Source organism: Alligator sinensis, unplaced genomic scaffold (assembly GCF_000455745.1).
Source record: "Alligator sinensis unplaced genomic scaffold, ASM45574v1 scaffold156_1, whole genome shotgun sequence".
NCBI classification, from domain to species: domain Eukaryota; kingdom Metazoa; phylum Chordata; order Crocodylia; family Alligatoridae; genus Alligator; species Alligator sinensis.
The window spans coordinates 168,050-190,273 of record NW_005841844.1 but is presented as its reverse complement, the minus strand read 5'-3'; the positions used below and the strand labels follow the sequence as shown (position 1 = coordinate 190,273).

The 22,224-nt window shown below is 45.3% G+C and overlaps 1 protein-coding gene across 1 annotated transcript in view; it reads right to left on the bottom strand.

Moving 5' to 3' along the window:
- PFDN1 (prefoldin subunit 1) overlaps positions 1 to 22,224 on the bottom strand; it is a 60,099-nt gene that overhangs the window by 8,734 nt on the left and 29,141 nt on the right. Inside the window, exon 3 of the mRNA XM_006015711.3 lies at positions 19,619 to 19,703. Coding sequence (XP_006015773.1) covers positions 19,619 to 19,703 — 85 coding nt within the window. The remainder of the gene's footprint in view (positions 1 to 19,618; positions 19,704 to 22,224) is intronic.

Sequence of the window (22,224 nt, the reverse complement as noted above, 5' to 3'; positions counted from 1 at the left end):
GGGGGAGGGTGTGGCTGTAGGGTTTGCGGGAAGGGATTGAGAGTATTTGGGGTGTGCATGGGAGCCTCCCTGTGCACGCCCCCCTGAGCCAGTCAGCACCTGCCCCCACCGGGGAACAGCCCAGAGCCCAAGCACCCTATGGCACCTCTCCACCACCACCAGCGTGCAGCCCCAGCATGCCCCATGCCCACTCTGCACTGCCCAGCCACAGCGTGTGCTGCTGCACTTGGGCATGCAGCAGTAGTGGTGGGGACTAGCGCATACAGCCTCAACCCTGCTTGCCCCACGCTGGCTCTGGGCTTGCCCATTGGGCCTGAGCAACAGCAGTAGAGGCAACAGCAGCTGGGCAGAAACTGCTGCTCGGCATGGGGGAAAGTAGCCTTTTTCCCTTGCCGCCACCAGGCAATTTTTGGTGAGGCTGCCGGGTGGCAGTGAAGAAGCTGCAGGGCAGCCCGGCAAGCACAGGCTCCAGGCAGCTGCACCAAAAACTGCCCAGCGGCGGCAAGGGCCGCTTTCTCCCATGCCGAGCTTCTGCCCAGCTGCTGCGGCCACTGCTGGTGCTGCTCAGCTCCGATGGGCTATGCCAGAACTGGCGCTGGGGCCCAAGCTGAGCAGCAGCGGAGCGGGACAACCTGCTGCTCAGCGTGGGGGTAAAGTGGCCCCTCTTCCTCCTGCTGCTGGTGCTTCCTGGTGCAGCTGCTCAGAGCCCACATGGGGCTTCCCTGCCCTGCAACCACTGCCCTGCGGGGCAGCTCAGAGGCAGCAGTGATGCAGCAGAGATGCAGGGTAGTACAGCACAGGCTCCAAGCAGCTTCACCAGGAAGCACAGGCAGTGTGGGGGGCTGCTTTCCCAACCACAATGAGCAGCAGTTTGTCGCACGCTGCCGCTGCTCAGCCCAGACAGGCAAGTGCAGAGTGCACAAGGTTGGGGCTGCATGTGCTGGTCCCCATGTGTACCACAAGGCTGGGGTGGTAGGGGACTGGGAGTGAGTGGGTGTGCAGGTGTGCAGCGACAACCGGACAGGAGCGCGGGGTCCGTGCTGGTGCCCTAGGGCCAGTGCCAGGAGGGCCCAGAGTGGGGCAGCAGAAATGCAGGGTCCTGGCCAGCAGGGGCCCTATGGAGCCAGGCCAGCTCCCCTCTCCCCCTGCTGGTGCAGCCCAGCCTGGCTCCATAGACCCCTGCCAGCCCACACCTTGTGCTCCTGCTGCCCTGCTCTGAGTCCCGCCAGCACTGGCCCCAGGGCACCGGTGCAAGCCCCATGCTCCTGTTGACTTCCACTCCCCCTGCTGCCCCTTTCCCTGCCTTCCTGCCAGTCTGCTGGCCACTCTTGCACCACATAGCTCCCAGCTCCATGACCACGATGGCAGGACTCAGCAGGAGCCAGCCCAGCCCCAAGAACTGGGGCCATCACCCACAGTCCTCCTCTGGGTCCTATTGCCCCTGTCTCCTGTCATCTTTGACAGGCAGGGGCAAGGCCGTATATTGCCCACCCCTGTCCTAGACTCTCTTATTCCTAAACCTTATATGTTGTGTCCCCTTAGTTGCCCCTCTATCATTCCTGAACCCTTATTTGGTAACCTTTGCCTTTTTCTAATGCATGGAAAGCAGAACCACACATGATAACCTGTATAGGATATCACAAGCCTTTGTAGAGTAAAAGTGTTACTTCTCACGTGGCCAGAGATGCACGCAAAAATAGCGCTAGCTTTTTATGCAATCTTGTCATACCAACAGCTCATGTTAATTTCCCTGGCTTCATGATCTTGCATCTCCTTTATCCTTTAATGCCAAGTACCAGCCTGGCAGCACTTCAGAATGAGGTTCTCTGTCCAAAGAGCAAGTACATTGCTAGCACTGCAAACTTCACTTTCACGCCACCACATATCACCAGTGGGATTCCCTTCTAAGGGGAAAGCTACTCTGCCATGGATGGACAGCATACACTGGAAGCAGACAGTCCACAGACCCCTGCTGGATGCCAACGATAATGACTTCAGATACTGTCTTCAGATAATAGCTTCTGGACACTGCTGACCAGGGCCAGATAAACCAGTGATTATAGTGGATGAAAAAGAATTGGTCTGGTTTCCTCTGCACTTTTGCTTCCCAGGAGGATATAGCAACTCTAAGCATATGTTCTCAGTTACTGATACTAGTCTTCCTCCATGTTTTGAGCTTACCCAAGTCAGTCTGTTACTCCCATGTTAATTCCTATTATAGGCTATCTGAGAGGCTGTTCTAGTGCCCTAGTTAGTGCCTTATCCTTACAATAAAAGGATATTATAAATACCTACTGCTGCTCACATCTTTCATCTAACCTCAAAGGTATGATCCTGTGATTAGCTACACGCCCTTCTTCACAGTGTATGTTGCTACCTTGTTTTCTGATCTAAGCACCACTGTTGGGTCTCATCAGCAACTAAGGTACTCCTAGATTTAAGGCAAAGGCTGGTACAGATGATACTCTCTCAAAAAGGAAAAAAAAGTGGTAACAGAAAGCAGAAATTAGAATCACTCTCCTGCATTCCAGGAAAAAGCTTCCTGTGTGGAATCTTCCTACCTACAGATTTTGTTGCATCACCTCTAGAATAAGTTGCTAAACTGGTACCTTTCTGACACATGTATGCAGCATGACACAAAAACTACACATTCCTAATATGTTAAAAAGCCAGTGTACAAGAGTTCCACAGCAAGGGGAAAAAAATCCTATGAATCAGACCACTTACCAACCAGTTTTACAAGGTTAAAGAAATATTTTCCACAGCTCCATGGCTAAAACATTGTATGGACATGCAGAGAAAGCAGGATGGCTGCTGGTTGGATCTGGCCTGGACGTGTCTATAAAGAATCTCAAGTTCCATTCCTGGGAGAGATTGGTTACTTATACATCTGCTAGGCTTGGCCTAAAGTCACTCTGCGATGTTATCGTAGGGACTATATTCTCTTTTCACAGAATGCCACTATATTATACTTCTGCTCTCAGCCGCAAACCAGGATGTGAAAGGGAAAATTCTTCAGGACTAGCTTATGCCTAAGATTTAAAGACAATTTTTCTATTAAATAATCGTTTAGAATATAGTTTTCATCACTTTTGCTCTTCTCTTCCTGCTTGGAAAATGACAACCAAACAGCTAGTTTCAACCTCTGGCTCACATTTCAGGCTGCAATTCAATGCTTAAGCCAATTAAATCCAAACAATGGAAATTGACAGGTCTGCCACGGAAACATTCCTCCTAGTTTTATGCTTTGTAAAACCTTGCTCCTACAATCCCTAAATGATGAGTTAGAAACAAGTCAGCAGCTTCTTTTCCAAAGCACCTTTTCCCCAAGTGTTGCATCACATTCTGGAGTGTCAGCGTGCCGGATGTTGTTATTTTATTCTCACAATCAGAAGCCTTTCGTTAAGGAAAGCTCTAAAAAGTCTTCAGACATGACATAATGCTTCAAATAGAACCCCTGATAGTGTCACAAGATGAGTTGTGTGTCAAACTTTTTGGCCAAGAGTTTCTATCTCTCTAAAGTTAACACTTGTCATATTTAGCATTCCTCAGGGGCTGTGCGCAAACACTCTTTGGGAAAGCGATAATTAGATTCTGAGATATAGCTGGGCATATGAATCTGTCTGGAGAAGGATTTTCCCCAAGTGGGAAGAAAATGATTCTGCTCTACAACCAAGAGTCAGACAGGAGTGGTGTGAGGTTACCCTTACTCTACAGGGCTGCTGCCACCACTGGGATTCTTGAAATCATCCACATAGCCTAGGCCAGAGCAAAAGGATACTTTGCTGTCCCCACAAAGATAAGGGGCAAAGTCAATTATTTTTGTCTACCCCTGATCTTTGAAAATGACAGGTCTGAAAGGCTGTCACTTTGCTGCTTACTTGGCCCAAGTCAATTGTAACTAATTCACAGATTAGTCCACCTAAAAGGTAGTCTGGGCATTTGCTGCTGCATGAATGTCTTGGAAAATATTTGAAATGCAAAGATTTAGAACTATTGGTTCAGAAATGATATCTTTTATGCTTGGAAAATATTTAACATGTAGGCTTCAAAAGGACTCCTCTTACAGCAGCTGCATGTACAGATTAAAAGAAAAAAGAACCACAGCCATTGGCCAATAAGAAATAAGCATTTTTCCTAATTGAACTTTTGCTTGCCTCACAGATAAAAAAGGAAAGAAGTGGCCACATACTCACATTTTTCTTAACTCCAGGCAAGGTAGAGGTATGCATGCCAACAGGAAGCCACAACACCTTTGCATACCTGAGAGCTAAGGTGTGGTTTAACAATGCTGACTCAAGGCTTGGTAGAGTCTGGCACAGGTAAGGGCATGCACCACTTTAGGCAATCTAAGCAGTCATTTCCTGTTCCCACCAATAAAATAGGGGGGAGGAGTGAAATAAGGGTTTTCCCCTGCAGAGAACTGTACTGAGTAAGGGACAATGAAGAGTGGTTGCATGGACCACAGTGACTAAGAGGTGAGTAGTGACACTAGTTCTGTGACTAAGGGTTACTCATCTGAGTAAGAATTTGTAGGGACCCTTCCATGATTCTGATTACTCCTTTGGATAATTCCTGCTTTTTAACATTATAATCCAAGATTCCAGAAAATGATTTAACCTACCAGCTTTGTGTAAAAATGTTTTCAGTTTGTTCACCAGAACAGGCTCTTGTGCTACAGGTAAAAGCCGAAACATTCATACCTGGGCAATGCAAACACAGATTTAGGAGCCTGGATTTCATACTTCACTAGAAATGGCCATAACTGCTTCTAGTCCCTATCACTTTCTAGTTCTCTTGCAGCAGATATAGAGATAGGATGCAAACACTGCAGGAAATGTTTGTTCTTGTAAATCCTTTTAACTGGTATTAGAAAAAAAAAAAGATAAACCAAATGGTATATGTTAAAAAAAAACACCAAGTTCTGTGACAAAGTATATTCCCAATAATTACCAACATGGTGATTTTCATGAAACCAATTAACAAAACACTCATGTTAATCATTTTCCTCAATTCACATCTGCTAAATGTTTATACACCTAAAAAAAATAAAGACAGGAAAACCGTCAAAGGAACTAATACAAAACAAAACAATAAGAGTGGCATGGTTGGAATTTCAGACGTTGACTGCATGGAACCTTAGTCCCCCAGATAATCTGCATGTTTATTTTGTACCATTTACAATTCAAGCAGAGACTGGTTTAGTGAGCTAACACTGTGGGAAAAGAATAATCAAGCAGCTATCCACGCAACTTTCAGGGTTTACAAAAAGATCACTGGTACGAAGCAGGATGTCAGATTAAAGACCTAATCCTGCAATGACATACAGAAGTGCTTTTCCAAATCCTGACAAACACTGATATCACAGTAATGTGAAAGAGTTATTTCATACATTAAAAAGTCTCTACAACTCAGAACCATCCAGACAAATACATGAGCCTATTAGAAAGCTGAAAAAAAATCTCTTCTAAATGGCAGAGCTCTCCTACTACTATTCTACTGAGGTTTAAGTTTTACTACCATAGGACCTGTTGCTTGCGCACCACTTAATACAACCCCTGCTTTGCTAAGAATTTTTAAAAGTGCAAACACACACTTTACAAGGGCATTTCATTTGAGATCAATACTGATCCCTAATGCCACCAGCACACAGAAGTGGACTTGCTAGCTAGCTAGCACTCAAATTCCTAAGGTGCAGCTGCTCTCCTTTTGAATTGCAAGGCTGCAATTATGTAGTAAGAGTTGCTCCTTTCCTGCTCCTGGTGTTACTATAGACAGAGACAAAATCAGGAGGCTACAAACAGAATTAGTGCACTAACTCTTCCCCATCTTGTAGTGTTCACTGATGTAGTAAAACCACATTTGTAAAGCAGCAAGCAAGTGACATCAAGTCTCTCTATACAAGCATAATTTCCCTCCCCCACCCCCATAATACTAGTGCTCATTTTATGTACTCCATATTCTCCATCTTCTTAGAAATAGTACTTTTAAGGGACTTTTTTTGCATGGAGTAGTTTCCCTTTTAAATGGGAAACTGGGATGTGGATGGCACACCCCAAATCAAAATATCCTGATCTAGACAGAAAAATAAACTTCAACAATTTTCCTCTTCAAAACAAGCCACAGGAAAACCTGAGAGGTGGAGGCTTTGCAGATGGCTCCTGGGACCACACCACATTAGTATGGATACATAAATGCAGGTTCTAATTACTACTGGGGAAGCTTTTTTAGAACATCTTGACTCACAAAGTGAAGCAGAGAAATGGAAGTACAGGGGTCCTGCTCTACATATGCATGGAACATGGAGTAGGGCAATGAAAGAAAAAGGGAGCTAGATGGGTGAAATGCTGTCTACTTGCTTGGAGCATAGGTTTAGGTTTTTTTCTCCAGCTGCTGCCAGCAGCAACAAATGTCCCTGGGATAAAATACTACGTGGAAGGCTGATGTTGTATAGCAACAAATAGACAAAATCAGAACATTCTGCAATCTTTTTACCACTGCCCAACAGTACCCCAGATGTAATCTGGGTCACCTTACTATGTGAGGATGCTAGCCAATCTGCTTTGGTGTACACAGCTCAGAACAAAACCTAAAAGGGTTTTTTAGGGTTTTTAGGCATCCCTAAAAGCTGGATTAACTGTCTAGAGCATGTAAACTACCAGTGCAGTCAACATGGAATAAGTCTGCAAGAGGACATCCTCCTGTCCGATTATGGGAGCCTCATGCTCTCACAGTAACTGCCCTATCAGATGCAAGGCAGATGCTTTTGAAACCTATACTTGAGGCCATTTAAGATGAGGTATCACAGCTCTGACTGCCAAACACAGGACTCTTAAGAGTGTGCCAAGTCCCTGAACAGCAAACTTTACAGCAAACACACCAAGTGCCATGAGCACTGTCAAAGCTCTCTTCAAGAGCCAAACCCTCCAGCCCCGATGAAGTCATGGGGTGCCTCAGGAGGTGAGAATTGTAACACATCCTAAAATGTGAGGAAGGAAGGGGTCAGAATTCTGCCCCAGAGCTTCCATGCCAACACTGTCAAAAGAGATGAGCAAGTCACCCAACAAATACCTGCAATTAAAACTAATTTTACATCCAGCAAAGGCATAATCCTACATTACCTTGTACCGGATAGAGAAACTTTACACACATTTATTTCCTACCAGCAACAGCATCAGCAGTTCAGCTACAGGGGTTATAATGCTAGAAAGACATGGCACTTCAACTGCCAGAAACCACACTGCACCAGGGCCCTTAAACATTAACAAACTGGTGTTAACAATGGTACCAAGCATCTGCAAACTAGTGCAGACAAGTCTAAAACCAAAAGACAATGGTCAGGCATGCCAGCAATGGGTATCTTCAAAGCATACTCGGAGCAGTTCTTAAAAACAATGTGTTGCTTCTATGCTAGTAGAGTTTGTGTTTTTTTTAATACATAAAAAGGAGAAAACAGATATAAAATAAAATCTATGCTGAACTAAAAACACAAAAAGAACAACTCCTGAGGTTTATCCTCACAGAAAACTATACAAGGACAGTCATTATACTTGTTGTTTAAGAGACCCACCACACAGTCTGGGCACAACAATGAAGTATGGAGTTTCTCAGCTTGTAAAATCAGTGGAATAAGTCTGGCAATGACCAAACATTGTTCCTCTGAATGGCTGCCTAGCAGTCTGTGCAATAAAATCAGGGTTCTCCACAGTCCTCAAGAGAACAGTTTTCACACCATTATGCTACCCTCACAATTAGCCTCTACCAGGTCTCAGCAGATACCAAAGGATTGACTGAGTCAAAAGACTTAAACATGCTCCTCACTGACTACTGGCATGGACATACAAAGTACTTAAAAAGATTCAAATGTGGTTTAAACTGTAGGCAGACTGACATACAAGCCTGTTAGACTAGTTTAAATCTACTCAGAATGGTTTAAAAGTGTACTTGGAAAAATCAAGCACTATTTTGAACCAGCTCATAGAACACCAAGTCTTCTGTGACAAGACTGGTTGGTCCTCCAGGCATCCTACACTGCTCCTGAGCCCTGCCACGCACTACTGCAACTGGCTGGTCTCGTACACATCCAGAACTCTTACTGCACCCCTTTTTTTTAATTGGCATTTTTTAATCAATAAACTCCCTTGTACTGCTTGTTCATTGAAAGCTATCTTTCTAATAATATCAACTCTATGAACAAAGTAGAATACTTTTTACAAAACAGGAAGCTGAGGCCTGAAGAAGATCACAGACAATGTTCATGACCAGTCAGGAACAGAACCCAATAGCCCTGACATCTAAGCTCATTTTTAATCACTGCAAGGTAGTGGGAGCCACTGACCTTTTCCTTTGATTCCACTACAAAGTAGCCTTGCAAATTGCTACTCCCACTCTTACTAAAGGAATGCAACAGTATTTGAAAGACCAAATAAGATGGAAGTTTCCCCTGTAACACCCCACACACTTGGGGCTGTGTATGGTAAAGTGTGTGCTTCTACTTGTTACATACTGTGGGGGGGTTTGGGACTGAAAGAGGACCACCCCCCCTCTCCCTCCTTGCATCCAGACCATTGTCTTAAGAACCTGTAAAACCAGTTTAGTGACTAATTCTGTCCAGATCCAGGAGCACTGACCACCTTTGAATTGATTGGTCTGCATTAGCAGTGTTCAAATGATGCTGTTTCTTGATTGGGACCCTATGAGGGTGTCAGACAAGTTATTTCAGGCCACCTGGTCTGAGCCCTCCCTTTCTTCTGCAGCTGCTGAGAGCCACACAGCTGAATTGGGAGCCAAAAAATCTGTTCCCCATAGGGGTGGGGTGGGGGTCTCCCCTCCCCCGCCTTCACTAGAGAGGCAGACAAAAGCTATGGGATGGCAAAGCCTCAGTTACAGGGAGAGAAAGTCTGTCTCAGAGTTTGAGACATTTATTTCCTTCCTCTTTCCCCTTTTTTCACTTGAGTGGGATAATACTGTGGGGATGTTAATTCCTGGAGAAGACTGACCAGAAATGGGTCCTGGCAGTTACTGGCCCCTCTGCTTTGTAACTGTATTGTTTCAGCATTGATTCATAGATGTTAGGGTCGGAAGGGACCTCAACAGATCATCGAGTCCGACCCCCTGCATAGGCAGGAAAGAGGGCTGGGTCTAGATGACCCCAGCTAGATACTCATCTAACCTCCTCTTGAAGACCCCCAGGGTAGGGGAGAGCACCACCTCCCTTGGGAGCCCGTTCCAGACCCTGGCCCAAGTATAGTATAGCTGAGACTGGATGTCCACTTTGCAGCCAAAAGCGTGGGCTTTTTTTGCTGTTTCACGGCTATTGCATTTCAGCTTAGTTGTGTGGCTGAATCTCAGCCATATGTTTGGCTGGCATATTTGGGCCAGGGTGAAACCTGGCACGGTTTGAGCCAGGGTGAAGCCTGGCAGTACTTGTTGTCTATCCAGGCCTCAGTGCAGTATAGGCCTGGCCAGCTTTCTGCTGCCCAGCTCAGGCCCAGTTAAATAGCCCTGGGACTCCCTTTGTCCCTTTTGTAGTTATGCCCCAACCAAGTGGTGTGGTTGGGCACTAGATGTAGTTCAGGCCCATGCCAAGATAAGCCTAACCTTTCCTTTGAGTTCTTTTGCAGTTTTCTGCCCAGCAGAGCTGGGATTGGGACTAGGAATTTTGGGGTGTGGTATGCTGACAAAAGATGCAGTTAACCCCTCAAAGTCACCACGCAAAAGTGTTGGTCGGTGCTCTACCACATCTCCAGGAGCAATGGTGCCCCCCTTGCAACACAGAAGGACCCACACTCTCAAGCAGCTTCCCACAGCGCAGTGACCCCAAGAAGCACCTCAGGACTGTCCGGTGTGGGCCCCCCTCTCGAGCCCATTGCTGAAGGTCAGGCTTAGGGGTGTAGGCCCCCAGAACTACCCATTGGGGAGCCCCAAGTCCCAGATTGCCTGGATATAGGTGAATCCTTCCCCAAGAGAGTGCCACCTACAGACTTTGCTTGGTAATTATTATATTTAGTGGTTTCTTTTGCTTCGTTTTTATTCTTTGTAAATTTGGGTTTTGTGTTTATACTGCTTGCAAGGGGGGGCGGGGTTGTTTATATGGGACGCCCCAGCATATATATTGTTCCTAGATTTCTGGGTGGGGGCTTGAGTCACTGGTATAAATTATGAGGTACCCTGAAATATGAACCCAGCCTTTTTTGCTGCTTACTGGCAGAAGAGTTACACTCCAATATCATGGGAAAGGATGAACGGATAAAACTTGTGAGTGGATTGAGACAGGTTTCTCCACGTTGATTCAAAGTCGTCAAGTACATTTTTTAATTAGAATACAACTGCCTCCATCTCCCTGTGGTTTCAGAGAATCGTAAGTTTGTATTCATTTTTTCTCCTGTAAATAGACACTGAGACTTCAGTTCTACAGCAGCATATGCTTTCAGCCTCCCATACATGCTGCAGAGTATTAATGTTTGGGAAATGTGAGATGCACAGCAACATTTTTGTCAGCATTTTAAAAACAAAAATCCCATTCAACAAGAATAGCAGGTTCCTTTTGCCCTTTCCATGAAGGAACTAAATTCAACATGTTGCATATAGAGGAGAAAGCTGCCCCAGAGCAGCCTCCCCCGTTTGTTATTTTTAGCTCTTTAGACTGACAACGCCTGACAACGAAACATGCCGAGAATAGCAGGAGAGAAGGAGATTATCAGATACTACCAGAGGGAGAAAAAAAAACAGCAATAATCACTTCCTCCACCCTCGAGGAAGAATAATTTTCCATGTCTTTATAACATCAGAGTTTGCTCTTTTTAAAATGCCACATTTAAAAACAGAATCCATCTAGCCCTACAATGGAAACGGATAACATTTCCTGAAAAAAAGCATTGTTCCACCCCTCACATATTATGTTTCCTTAAAAATAAGAGAAGAAAAACATTACTTGGTTTTTCTCCTAATACTGCACAAACATTGCTGAGCTAAAAAGGGCCTATGATCACCTTTCCAGAATGCTTTCAAAATACATTTCACACACACACCTAGCACAGTCAAACATAACAAGAAACTGATATCCTCAGGACTGGAAAAACCCAATTGCTAATGGTAAATGGGAAGCTTCCTTTGTAATGGTGTAAGCTTAGGCCTTCAATAGCTGCACAATTTAAGTAGCTTTTTAAATACCTTATGGGCCCAAACTTGCAAGTATAAAACACAAGAGATATGACACTTACTGCCAGGGGATTATGCACAGGTATGAAGTTAAGTGTGCTAAGTGGTTGCAGGACTGGCCCTTGTAATTGCAAAGATTATATTCAATATACATTGGGGAAGTGAAGTCAAGGCAGTGCTTTCTTTGGGTTTCTATGCAGACAGTTCTGTTTCCTCTTAATGCTGTTCATAAAACTCTGCCACACAATAACATCCCTCCATAACAAACCAAAATTGCATCAATTTCACAATACTGCCATAAGGAAAGTTATATGGGAAACAGGATCCAGGAAGTGAAAAGAATAAGAATAAAACAGCAGAGACCTCCTTGTTCCTTCCCCCTCCCCAGTCCATATGGCTGTAACAAGGCCTGGAAGGTGAGAAAAGACAGTTTTCTCTCTCTTTTCCAACGGCCAACAGCTTGAAATGGAACCTCCCTCAAGTTCAGTCAAGTTACCAGCAAAAGGAAGATGTGGAAGACAGAGCACCAAAATATGAGGAATAGCACACTAATCGAAATCCCAGCTTCTCCCCCTTTCCTAAAGCTGAGATTGTATGGGATGGGAGCTAGACCATGAGTATATTGCTCCCTGATCCCACTGACACAGCACCTCCATTCTTGTATGTGTGGTTTTTAATCTTGCCAAACCTTGGTATTATTGCAGCATTAAGAATTACATAGTACATTTCATTTCTCTTCAGAAATTAATTCAAGAAGCTCACCAAGAATTCCAATGCAGCCGTGTCTCAAAGTAAATTCAGAGTTATGCTTTCACAAGTACTCAATACCCAGCAGCTCTCACCCTGACCCATGTGGTCAGACCTTTCAAAATGGGTATGTGCTGTTGTTGAGTCAGTGAGCTAAAAATCTAGCTCTTGCTGCCAAGCAAAATTGGCCAAGCACAGAAACCTGTGTGAACTGTGATTTTCCCCATATACAGCTGGAGCTTTGCAGATCAATTCTCCAAAATTTTCATCTGCACCGATCAGGCTCCAACATAGCAACTGGGGCAAGAAGGACTTCCTAGCAACCGCAGCTTTGAGATGATACAGGACAGGCTGGATCCAGGCACTAGAACTAATGGTAGGGAGACTCCCTCTCCTGTGATTTCAATGTCTCTACCAGGCTGGCCCAGACAGAATGGGGAAGGAAGTGGAGAGGGGGCAAGAGTTATACATCTGGAGTATCGGGTGCATGACATATAGGGGAGGAGATTGGAACAAAAACAAGGGGAGAAGGGAGACAGAAACCAGAAGTTAGCAGGAGGAGGGTGGGTGAAGGCATAAAAAAGTTAGTGAAAAATAGAGACTGGCAGAGCAAGATTAAGAATGGGAACTAGTGGGGGAAATAGAGGATTACTGGGAGCCAGTGGGTGGAAAGAGGTGGAAAGAGGCTGACACTGGATAAGGAGTGAAGAAGGAGGTTGACACCAGATAAAGAGATGAAGGGGAGATTAGGACTGGCTGGGTAAAGAGACTGGGAGTCAGTTGGGTGGGAGATCTGATGAAGACCTGTGGTAGGAAGGGGGGCTGGGACTTATTAAGCAAAGAAACTGGGGAATGAGTTGGAGCAGGGGGAAAGAAGACAAGAGATGGAAAGCTGGAGGAATGAGGATATGAGAGATTGATGAAAAAACCAGAACAGGGAAACTGACTGACTTGGCAAAGAGAAGGGAACACAAGGAGCTGTGAGGGCAGGAAGGAAAGCGTGACTAAGAATGGAAGGACAAGGGGATAAGAAAAGGAGAAAGGAGATGAACTGTGACAAGGAGCTAGGGTTGAAGAAACAAACAAGACTGGGACAAACAGGTAAAGTACAGGGCAAAGCAGAGCACATTCCCAGAAGCTGAAATGAAGCCCAGGATTCATAAGTCCCACCATTCTTCTTTGCCAATTAGACAGCAGAATGTCTCATCACACTGTACTGCTTGTCCACATAAAGCAGGGGAAGTCAAACTGTGGCACACATGCCACAAGTGACAGAAGCAGTCTCTGCATGTGACATACAGCAGATTGGGGAGGGGACAAGTAACAGTGGCAGATAGGGCAGGAAGCAGAAAAGCAGATTGGGCAGGGAAAGGGAACTGGGTGGCAATCAGGGAAGATGCAGGACTAAATTGTGGAACACCTGCCAAAAAGGCTGACTCTCACCGATATAGAGGATGACTTCCAATATTGCTATTAGTTACTCTGCTATCTCAAATAGAAGATATTTCTATGGTGGATCTGCCAATGACCTATGGATCAATTCAATATCACACAATGGAATTTTATTTTATAGTTTGTTCTTAAATCCCAGGAAATTATAATTGAAAACAAAACTAAAGAATCAGGGCTTAACAGAGTACAGCCCCCTCCAAAAGCTATAATGGAACCCAGGATAAGTGAACCCCAACCATTCTTTTGCTGTCATATACCAGCAAAGTACCAGTCTCAGCTCACTATACTACCCATCTACAGAGGATGACAACCTACTGTTGTTACCACTTAGTCCTTTAACTCATGAGGCAGACCACATGTGCTGTCTTTTATTGCACAGCTTGTAAGATGTGTAGTGAATGAGGCCTGCAAAAAGAAAAGTGGTTAAAGTAATTAAATGCTGACCTAGAGAACTAGATTCTATCCCTTCCTCTGCCATACAGTTCCTATTTTAGACCCGGCAAGTCACTTAAAATAACATGTTACAGAGATTATCATTATTGCACATTCCCTAATTTCCAGGTCCATGACTTGAGATGCTAGAATCTGATCTTCTGAGTACTCACAGCTACAACAGATACCAATACAGTATATAGTGCTATACAATGCTGATCACTCTGACAAAAGTAATTATTCAAGTCCCTATTTCAAACAGGTAGCCAAAACAAATGGATGATTTTGGCATTAACATATGTGCATCTGTCCCTAACGTGTAAAATGGGAATACCACTATCCCTTCCACAAACTTCTTAAAAGCCAGTATCTGTGAAGAACAAATACTATAGTGATGACTGCCCACAGAAATTCAAAAGAAGGGTAACAACTTGGCCGTCAGAGCAGAGTTTCAACAGTATGCAGGAAATAAATTATATAGAGCCTCACACTGATGAAAAAGCATAAGCTATTTCATTATTTTGAAGTGATTACATCTCCTATGAACTGGATGAGGCAAATGTCCTTAGGAAAAAAAAAAAACGCAAGTGATTAAAGCATTAAAGATGTTATTATAGTGTAGGCACACAAAACCTTAATTTGACATTTCAAACTGCTCGACTTTTATAAGAGACCACTGACTAGTGAGTAAGAATTCTGAGCAGAGATTATACCCCCTCAATTGCTTCATTTGAGATCTGCTTAAAAGGACATTGCTGGGCAGGTAAGCTCTGGGCACAACAGCTTTCTTGAACTTTACGCAAGAAAATATATCCAGAATATTTGTTTCAATTTCAGACAAAAGCTTTATTTATTTCTAATGGTTCTGTCTGCAGCCTACCCTTCAGATAATTTTGTTATGGGATACTAGAGAAATCAGCTCTCTGGGTTAATAGTGGAAGATGAATTAAAGGAATTACAAGTAAAGTAGCTAACACAGCAAAAGGTAAATCCAACCTTTAAAATCTATCCCATCTGAGTAATCCAGACTGGGGTATTTTTAACTTGATCATCTGAGTTGGTATGTTGTCTAGAATGGCATAGCACAAACACTAAGGTTACACATGCTTCATATTCTTTTCTGTTTGTGGTACAAGTTGGTTTCATGACCAGGGAAATCCCCCATTTCCATGATAAACAACCTTCTAACTTGGATTCAGGTGTTACCCCTTAAATTTTCAGCTCCAAGGTGACATCAATATAAGGCTTTGGCCTTTTTCAGAAGAAACTGCAGCTTAGGAAGCATGGCTCTCACAAGACAGCCAAGCAACTCAAACTGCAACTTCAAGATGAATCTTCATTTAAAACAAAAGTATAAAAGCTTCACGTAATCTACACACTGGTATCTTTAGCTAAAAATAAAGAAAGCAATCCAACTGGCAGCCACTTTCCCACTCTACCACCTTCTGACATCAGTTACCACTTCTGGTAAGCTTCAAAGAGAAAAAACATCCATCAAGTGACCAGCTCTGAAGCTCTATGTCAGAATTGTGAAGGTTATAATTTAAGGGGAACTCCACCCGCTCTGCTGAACCCAGCAATCTAAAAGTTCAGGAGGTTAAGAACCGTTTCCCACCAGAATCAGAAAGAGACAGAGACATATAGCTGGAGGTTATATAATAACTGAAAACTGACGACAGCCTGGCAACACTGGCAGCATGGAAGTCAGACGTTCAGTCAGGCTCTCAACCACATTCCATTAAGTTTTAACATTAGAGATGAAGCCAGCTAGAAAATTCTATAGCTGCAGGTCTGAATGCAACTATACGAGGTACCACCAATGGTGGAATTGTCAATGGGTGGTATAAATGTCTGTAGTTTGGCTACTCCCAAGTTTCCCCATATTAAAAGTGTTGCTACCAACACCAATATAATGTGCACAGATCTGAGTTTTCTGCTGTTCACAGGAAAATGCAGATTTTTCTCTTCTGAAAGAGAAAAGACACAGATTTTCTCCTTTAAAGGAGAAAAACCTAGGAAACAGCAGGTTTCTCTTTGCAGGCCAACAGAATTCCAGCTGACAAAGAGCTGCTTGGGGCTGGGGGGAATGAGCCGCAGGGAGCCCAGTGAGCACGTGCACACATGGCAGCCAGGCAGGGCATTAGAAAGCAGCTTTCACAGCTCTCTCCAGTTTAGTCTATGGGGGCAGGAACCCGGGGTGGGGGTGGAGAACGGGACGACACACCACAACGCGTGGGAAGGCTGTGGGGGCACAGGTGATGTGTCAGGGGGGTGGAGAGAGGGCATGTGCCCCTCCAAATTTCTGTGCCCAGGCTGCAGCTGGACCAGAACAGCTTCAGGAAGGAGTTGCCTCCATGGCCCATCAGGTGGGACCTGATACAGGAGGAAGTGACTTGCCACCATGGCCACCAAGATGAGACATCTCCTGCTTGGCCAGCATCAGCAGCAAGGGGCACAATTCCATGGTGCGGCCACCGTGCCTCACCTTGGTGGCTATGGGGGTGCAGCACTGCCACCTGCACTGGGTCCCACCCGCTGGGCCATGGAGGCAGCTCCTGCCCAGAGCTGGTCCAACCAGACTGCAGCCCCATGCCCCCTGCATCTCGTAGGTGCAGAAACCTCGGGGTGGGGTGGGGAGGGGAAGACATGTCCCTCCCTCCCCAACAGGTTGCTGGTGTCCCCCCACATTGCTTGCGCTCACATACCCTGTTCTCCACACACCCACCCCAGTTCTTCATGAACTGGAGGGCTAGAGCCTGGTGGAAGGCAGTAGGCTGGGAGTGAGGGGCACCAGCAGGGCTGGGGGTCAGGGATGCCACCAGGGCCAGGAGGCTGTGGGCTGGGAATGAGAGGCACGAGAAGGGCTGATTGGGGCTGTGGCTTGGGAGTGACGGGCAATGGCAGGGCACCAGAATATCAGGGCTGTTCAGTGCCAAAGTGGCGGGACACACACACACACACACACACACCCCCCCCGCAGCTGGACCCACAGCCCAGTGAGTGAAGGGAGCAGGGGGGCTCTGATTTTCTATGATTTAAAACCAAAAAAACCCACCAAGCACCAAAATATATAGGCATTTAGAATTTATTTTATTATGATTAAGGCACTGGTAGGCTTCCAAACTGCTTTAAAACTGTAAATATATAGAATCATAGAAAGAAGGACCGGAAGTGACCTGCAAGATCATCAAGTCCAGTCCCCTGCCATGGGCAGGGGGTAACGGGCTCAAACGAGCTCAGCGAGGCATTTGTCCAGCCTCCTCTTGAACACCACCAGAGATGGTGACTGCACCACCTCTTTTGGAATGTGTTCCAGATTTTGGTTACCCGTACGTCTAGCCTAAACTTTTCCCCAGGTAGCTTGTGCCCGTTGGTCCTCTTCCTCCCAGGTGGTGCTTTTCTGAAAAGTTGCTCCCTGATCCTGGTGTTCTCCCTTGACATATTTGTAGGCAGCAATCAAGTCACCCTTCAGCCTTCTTTTACTCAGACTGAACTAACTCAGGTCCCAAAGTCTCTCCTTACAAGGCCTATCCCCCAGGCCCTTGATCATGCTTGGAAGGGTGCAGAGAAGGGCCACCTGCTTGTCCACATCCTTCTTGAAGTGCGGTGCCTAGAACTGGACACAGTACTCCAACTGTGGCCTCACTAATGCCAAATAGAGGGGTAGGAGCACCTCTCTGGATCTATTGGCAATACATCTGCTCAGTTTCAGCTTGATCAACTCCAACATGCACTATTTGCTAAGTTCCAAAAGGGTAAAATAAAATGTTAGCTTGCCTCACATCATTAACACATCTGCCCCTAGATATAGGTATTTATTCCTCTCCTTCAAAATTAACACAGTTAGAAATAAATGTCAGAAGTTAAGCGAATTTTCCTTAGGCTAGGATCTACTATTATTAAGATGCTATTCTAGGGAGAACATATTCCCCCCACCAGGGTCTTGTCATGGTGAAGTTAAGGTTAAGGAAACACCTCGCCAGCTTAAAGCATATCACCAAGGAGGTGATCCTCCCCCTCTATGCGGCACTGGTCAGGCCGCAGCTGGAGTACTGTGTCCAGTTCTGGGAGTCGCACTTTAAGAGGGATGTGGACAGCATCGAGAGGGTCCAGAGGAGGGCCACTCGCATGATCAAGGGACAGCAGGGAAGGTCATATGAGGAAAGGTTACGGGACCTGAACCTGTTCAGCCTCCAGAAGAGAAGGCTGAGGGGGGATCTTGTGGCCTGCTATAAACTAGACAGGGGGGATCAACAGGCACTGGGGGAGTCCCTGTTCCCCCGGGCGCCGCCAGGAGTGACCAGGAATAACGGTCACAAGCTGGCAGAGGGAAGGTTTAACATCAGGAGGCGCTACTTCACGGTCAGGGCGGCTAGGGTCTGGAACCAGCTTCCAAGTGAGGTGGTGCAGGCTCCCACCCTGCAGGTTTTTAAGAGGAGGTTAGATGACCATCTTGCTGGGGTCGTTTGACCCCCAGTACTCTTTCCTGTCATGGCAGGGGGTCGGACTAGATGATCTGCCCAGGTCCCTTCCGACCCTAGAAACTATGAAACTATATATTACTTTCAAGTGTCTAACTTGAAAAAATCCTGAATATTAGGAAGCAAGGAAATGGAGAATGAAAGTTTTTCTACTCACACTTTCTCTCTGTTTTTCTCTAAACTTCTTTTTGAAATGCCAAAAAAGACTTTCACACCATTAAGTGCTCAGACTCTACAATGGACCTCTACTCCAAAAAAAATACCCCCAAGCAGCATATTCTTACACCTCAGATCAGTTCCCACGCAAATATTTTATTGCATGCTATCTGAGAACCTGATTTCCAAGACTGAAGGACCATTCCTACTCCAGGGCATGCTGGGACTTAGTATTGCTCATCACTAAAAAAAAAAAATCTGGCCTGACAACCAAGACAGACGTTCAATAAAATGAATTTGATTCTATTCTGCCTTCCACTTCAAGAGAATCATTAACTAAGCTTTGAGCACAGATTCTTTAAAGAGAGTGATCCAAAAGATAAAATTTAGCCTGGAATCAGAAGAACAAACTGAATTGACTTTTCAGGGTTAGCAACTGTAAAAAAATAAAAATAAAAATAAAAACAAAACATTTTTTTTTAAAATCACCCCAGGGTAGAATTAAACTGGTGTCACTGAGAAACAATAAACTGGGAACCCCACAGAACTTCTTATCAGAGTAAAACCATATAAAGTATTTGAAAACAGAATGCTTTTGTATATACAACTGACTCCTCCACTTTCTTCAATAGCTTTGCCTCTCCAAAGCTTGTACTAATGCATCAGATTGGTCAAGCATATTCCTGGTTTAAAAAAAAAATTTCAGCCAAAATACTAAGAATTAGTTAGATGTTATAAGCATTAATAAAAAAAGAAACACCACCGCATTTATAGCATTAATCTTTCTGAAACAGTGGAATTAACAAGTGTAAGCAAGGCCAAGTGCAGATATAGTAACACTTGTTTGTAACCACTAGATGTTTGTCAAGATGCAGTGGATAAAAGTTCTTGTTTCAGCAAATTTTCACTGGCAAAGGTTGTTAATCAAATGAAACTACTGCATATTTCCCATATATTTATCTTATCACTCAAATGATATAAAATAACTAAATCATTAATTACATCCAGGGTGTTCACAAGACTTGGTCCATTCTACCTCACTGCATTTCAGGTGAATAAGAGTTCTAGTATATTATGATCCTTTAAGATAAAAAGTGTTAAATAAAATTACACAAAAGGCAAAGACTACCACATTGAGATTTTTTTTTTGAAAGTTCCACTGCCATCACCTTCGTTCATTTAAAGCTTACCTCTAATTCCTTAATTTTCTCTTCTGCTGTTCTCTGTTTTTCTAAGAGCTGACTGTGAATCATTCCCTTCGATTGAAGGATAAACCTAGAGTAAAAAAGAAAGTCAAACGTTTACCATGGTCTCCAAGATTTAACTCTCACCCACTTAAATAAAAGGCGAGTTTTTCCCCCTAGTCAGCATGGGGGGAAAAGCCTCTCAAGCTTACGTTCACATATGAGGAAACCTCTCTATGTACATTGTCTGTCTTTGAACTGCTGCTAAAAACGTGCTCAGCAATGGAAAACAACTATGAAGCTGATTAAATGCAGCCAACACTAAATGTAATTATAAAGTGCATGGCTCATCTCAGGCAAATTTTAAAAAAGCAAAAAACAGGCCATTGCAGTTGCTCCCCCTGAAGGGAACGAACACAGGGTCTAGAAGTACTGCAATACCAGGCTGGTAGTCAGAAAGGCCAGAGAATGCTCCAACACCCTCCCCCTGGTGCCAAAATCCTGCTGGGAACTGTGCGCGTGTACATCAAAAAAACCCCAACTAACCACCAAAAAAAACAAAAGGTGAGTGTTCCCTCCACAGGGAACTGGCACCGGGAGATATTACAATACCAGGTCAGCACCAGGAGGGCCAGAGCCAGCCCTGACACCCTCCCACAACACCACAATATCGCATTCAAGTAGGGAGATGTTTTGTAGGCGCGCACACAGTTACAAGAAAGATGTTGGATACAGTTATGGGGGTAGGGAAGAGTCCACGATTTAGAAAGTCCTTGGAATCCTTTAGGTGCAATAGTAGGATTCGATCAGGCAGTCCCCTCTTAGTTGCTTCCAGTTGTGCGGGTCCAAGTACTGGCACTGTCCCATGATGTGCTCTATGTAGATGTCCCCGGACCAGCGGACAGTGTTGAACATCATGAGATGCCACATCAGCTTGCTGTAGCAGTGGGATATGCAGCAGGCATGCAGAACGCTCTCATTGCTGGGGTCCCATCCTCCAAGTGCCCTGACAACCAGCGCCTCACCCATCACATCATAGCCCCAAATCCACAGGACGTCTGCCAGCGACTGGTACTTCTCATTCTTCCTTTCACAGGCTTTGACAAAGGCTTGGTGCTGGGTCTCAAAGAGGATGGTGACATCTACCGTCACAACATTTGCTGTCCTCATTGGTCACAGGGTTTTATATTCAAATTACTACAGCTCTGTTTATTTCAGTCTTATGGAGGAGCTGCAGGGGACAGAGGGGCCTCCTCCCCAAATTTATTTTCCATGCTGTAGCAGTGGGAAGGGGACAAATTCAAGACAAGCCTCCAGTTCTATACCTGGAAAATTATATCAAATTTATATATTTTTTTCATATATAGAACCTAATTATTGGGGGGGGTCATCTTATAATCAGGGTAGTCATATTCAAATAAATACAGTACATTCATGTTCAGAAGTTATTCACTCTCATCCTCCATGTTCTGAAATGAGAAATATTTGAGACATCTGCTTTCAGTATAACAAAAAGCTATTCCAGCTACTCAGTCAACAGGCTAAGAAAACCCAGCTAGGTAACAGAGGTCATCATCTACTTAAGATTGCATGGACTGTACTCAATGCCAGATGAAAAACACTCTACTTAAAATTAAAGTTAGCTCCAATCCTTTTCACCCCTCCTTGCAACACAGTTGGCAACCTCCCACTTTTCTGGATGGTTTTAATTTTGAAAGGTCACAATTTTGCAGCTGAACTTTAGACATACATTGTATAACTGTTCAGACATGCCAAAAGTGTAGGGGTGCACCAATACATCAGTCCGATATTGGATCAGTACTGATATAAAGAAAATGATCTATATCAGATATCAGCCTTAAGTGGCCAATATTCGGGCCAATAAATACCTGTGCTGTGCGCAACCACAGTGCAGCATGTAGGCAGTGAAGACACAGCCCACAGCGTGGTGAGCTGCCTCCAGCTGGTAAGTCTTGGGGGGGTGGCAGATCAATGCCCTGCCATGACAGAAGGAAGGAGGCGGGGCAAGTGCTGCCCAGTTGGGGTGGGCAGAAAGGGAACAAAGCCTCAGCTCACCTGGGTGTGCGGGATGGAGCAGGGCTTGTCCAGGGGGGGCATGGGAGAGGGGGAGGCGAAGGCGACTCCCACTGCTGTGCGCAACTCATCTGCCAGCTCCTGCCACTGCTGCTGTCACTCGTCCAGGAGGGCACCAGGGGGCCTGCACTCAGACCTGCACGGAGCGGGCTGGGGCTGTTCCCAGCAGAGCCTGGGCAGGCAGGGCGTGGGGCGATGCCACTGGGAATGGGGAGCTATGAGGGGGGCTACAGTGAATTTCAAGGTAGCTGCAGCCCCCCCTGTAGCTCCCTCCCAGTGGCACCACCCCCCAACCCAGCCAGCCAAGGCTCCACAGGGAACAGGCCCCGGATCTGCACAGCGCGGACTGGAGGCAGGGCAGTTCCCAGCAAAGCCTGGGCTGGGCAGGGGTTGGCATCACTGGGAAGGGGCTATGGTGGGAGCTGCAGTCACCCCAAAATTTGCCATGACCCCCTCATAGCCCCCAGCAGTACCACCACCCACCCCACGCCCCACCCAGGCAGCCCCGGCTCTGTGAG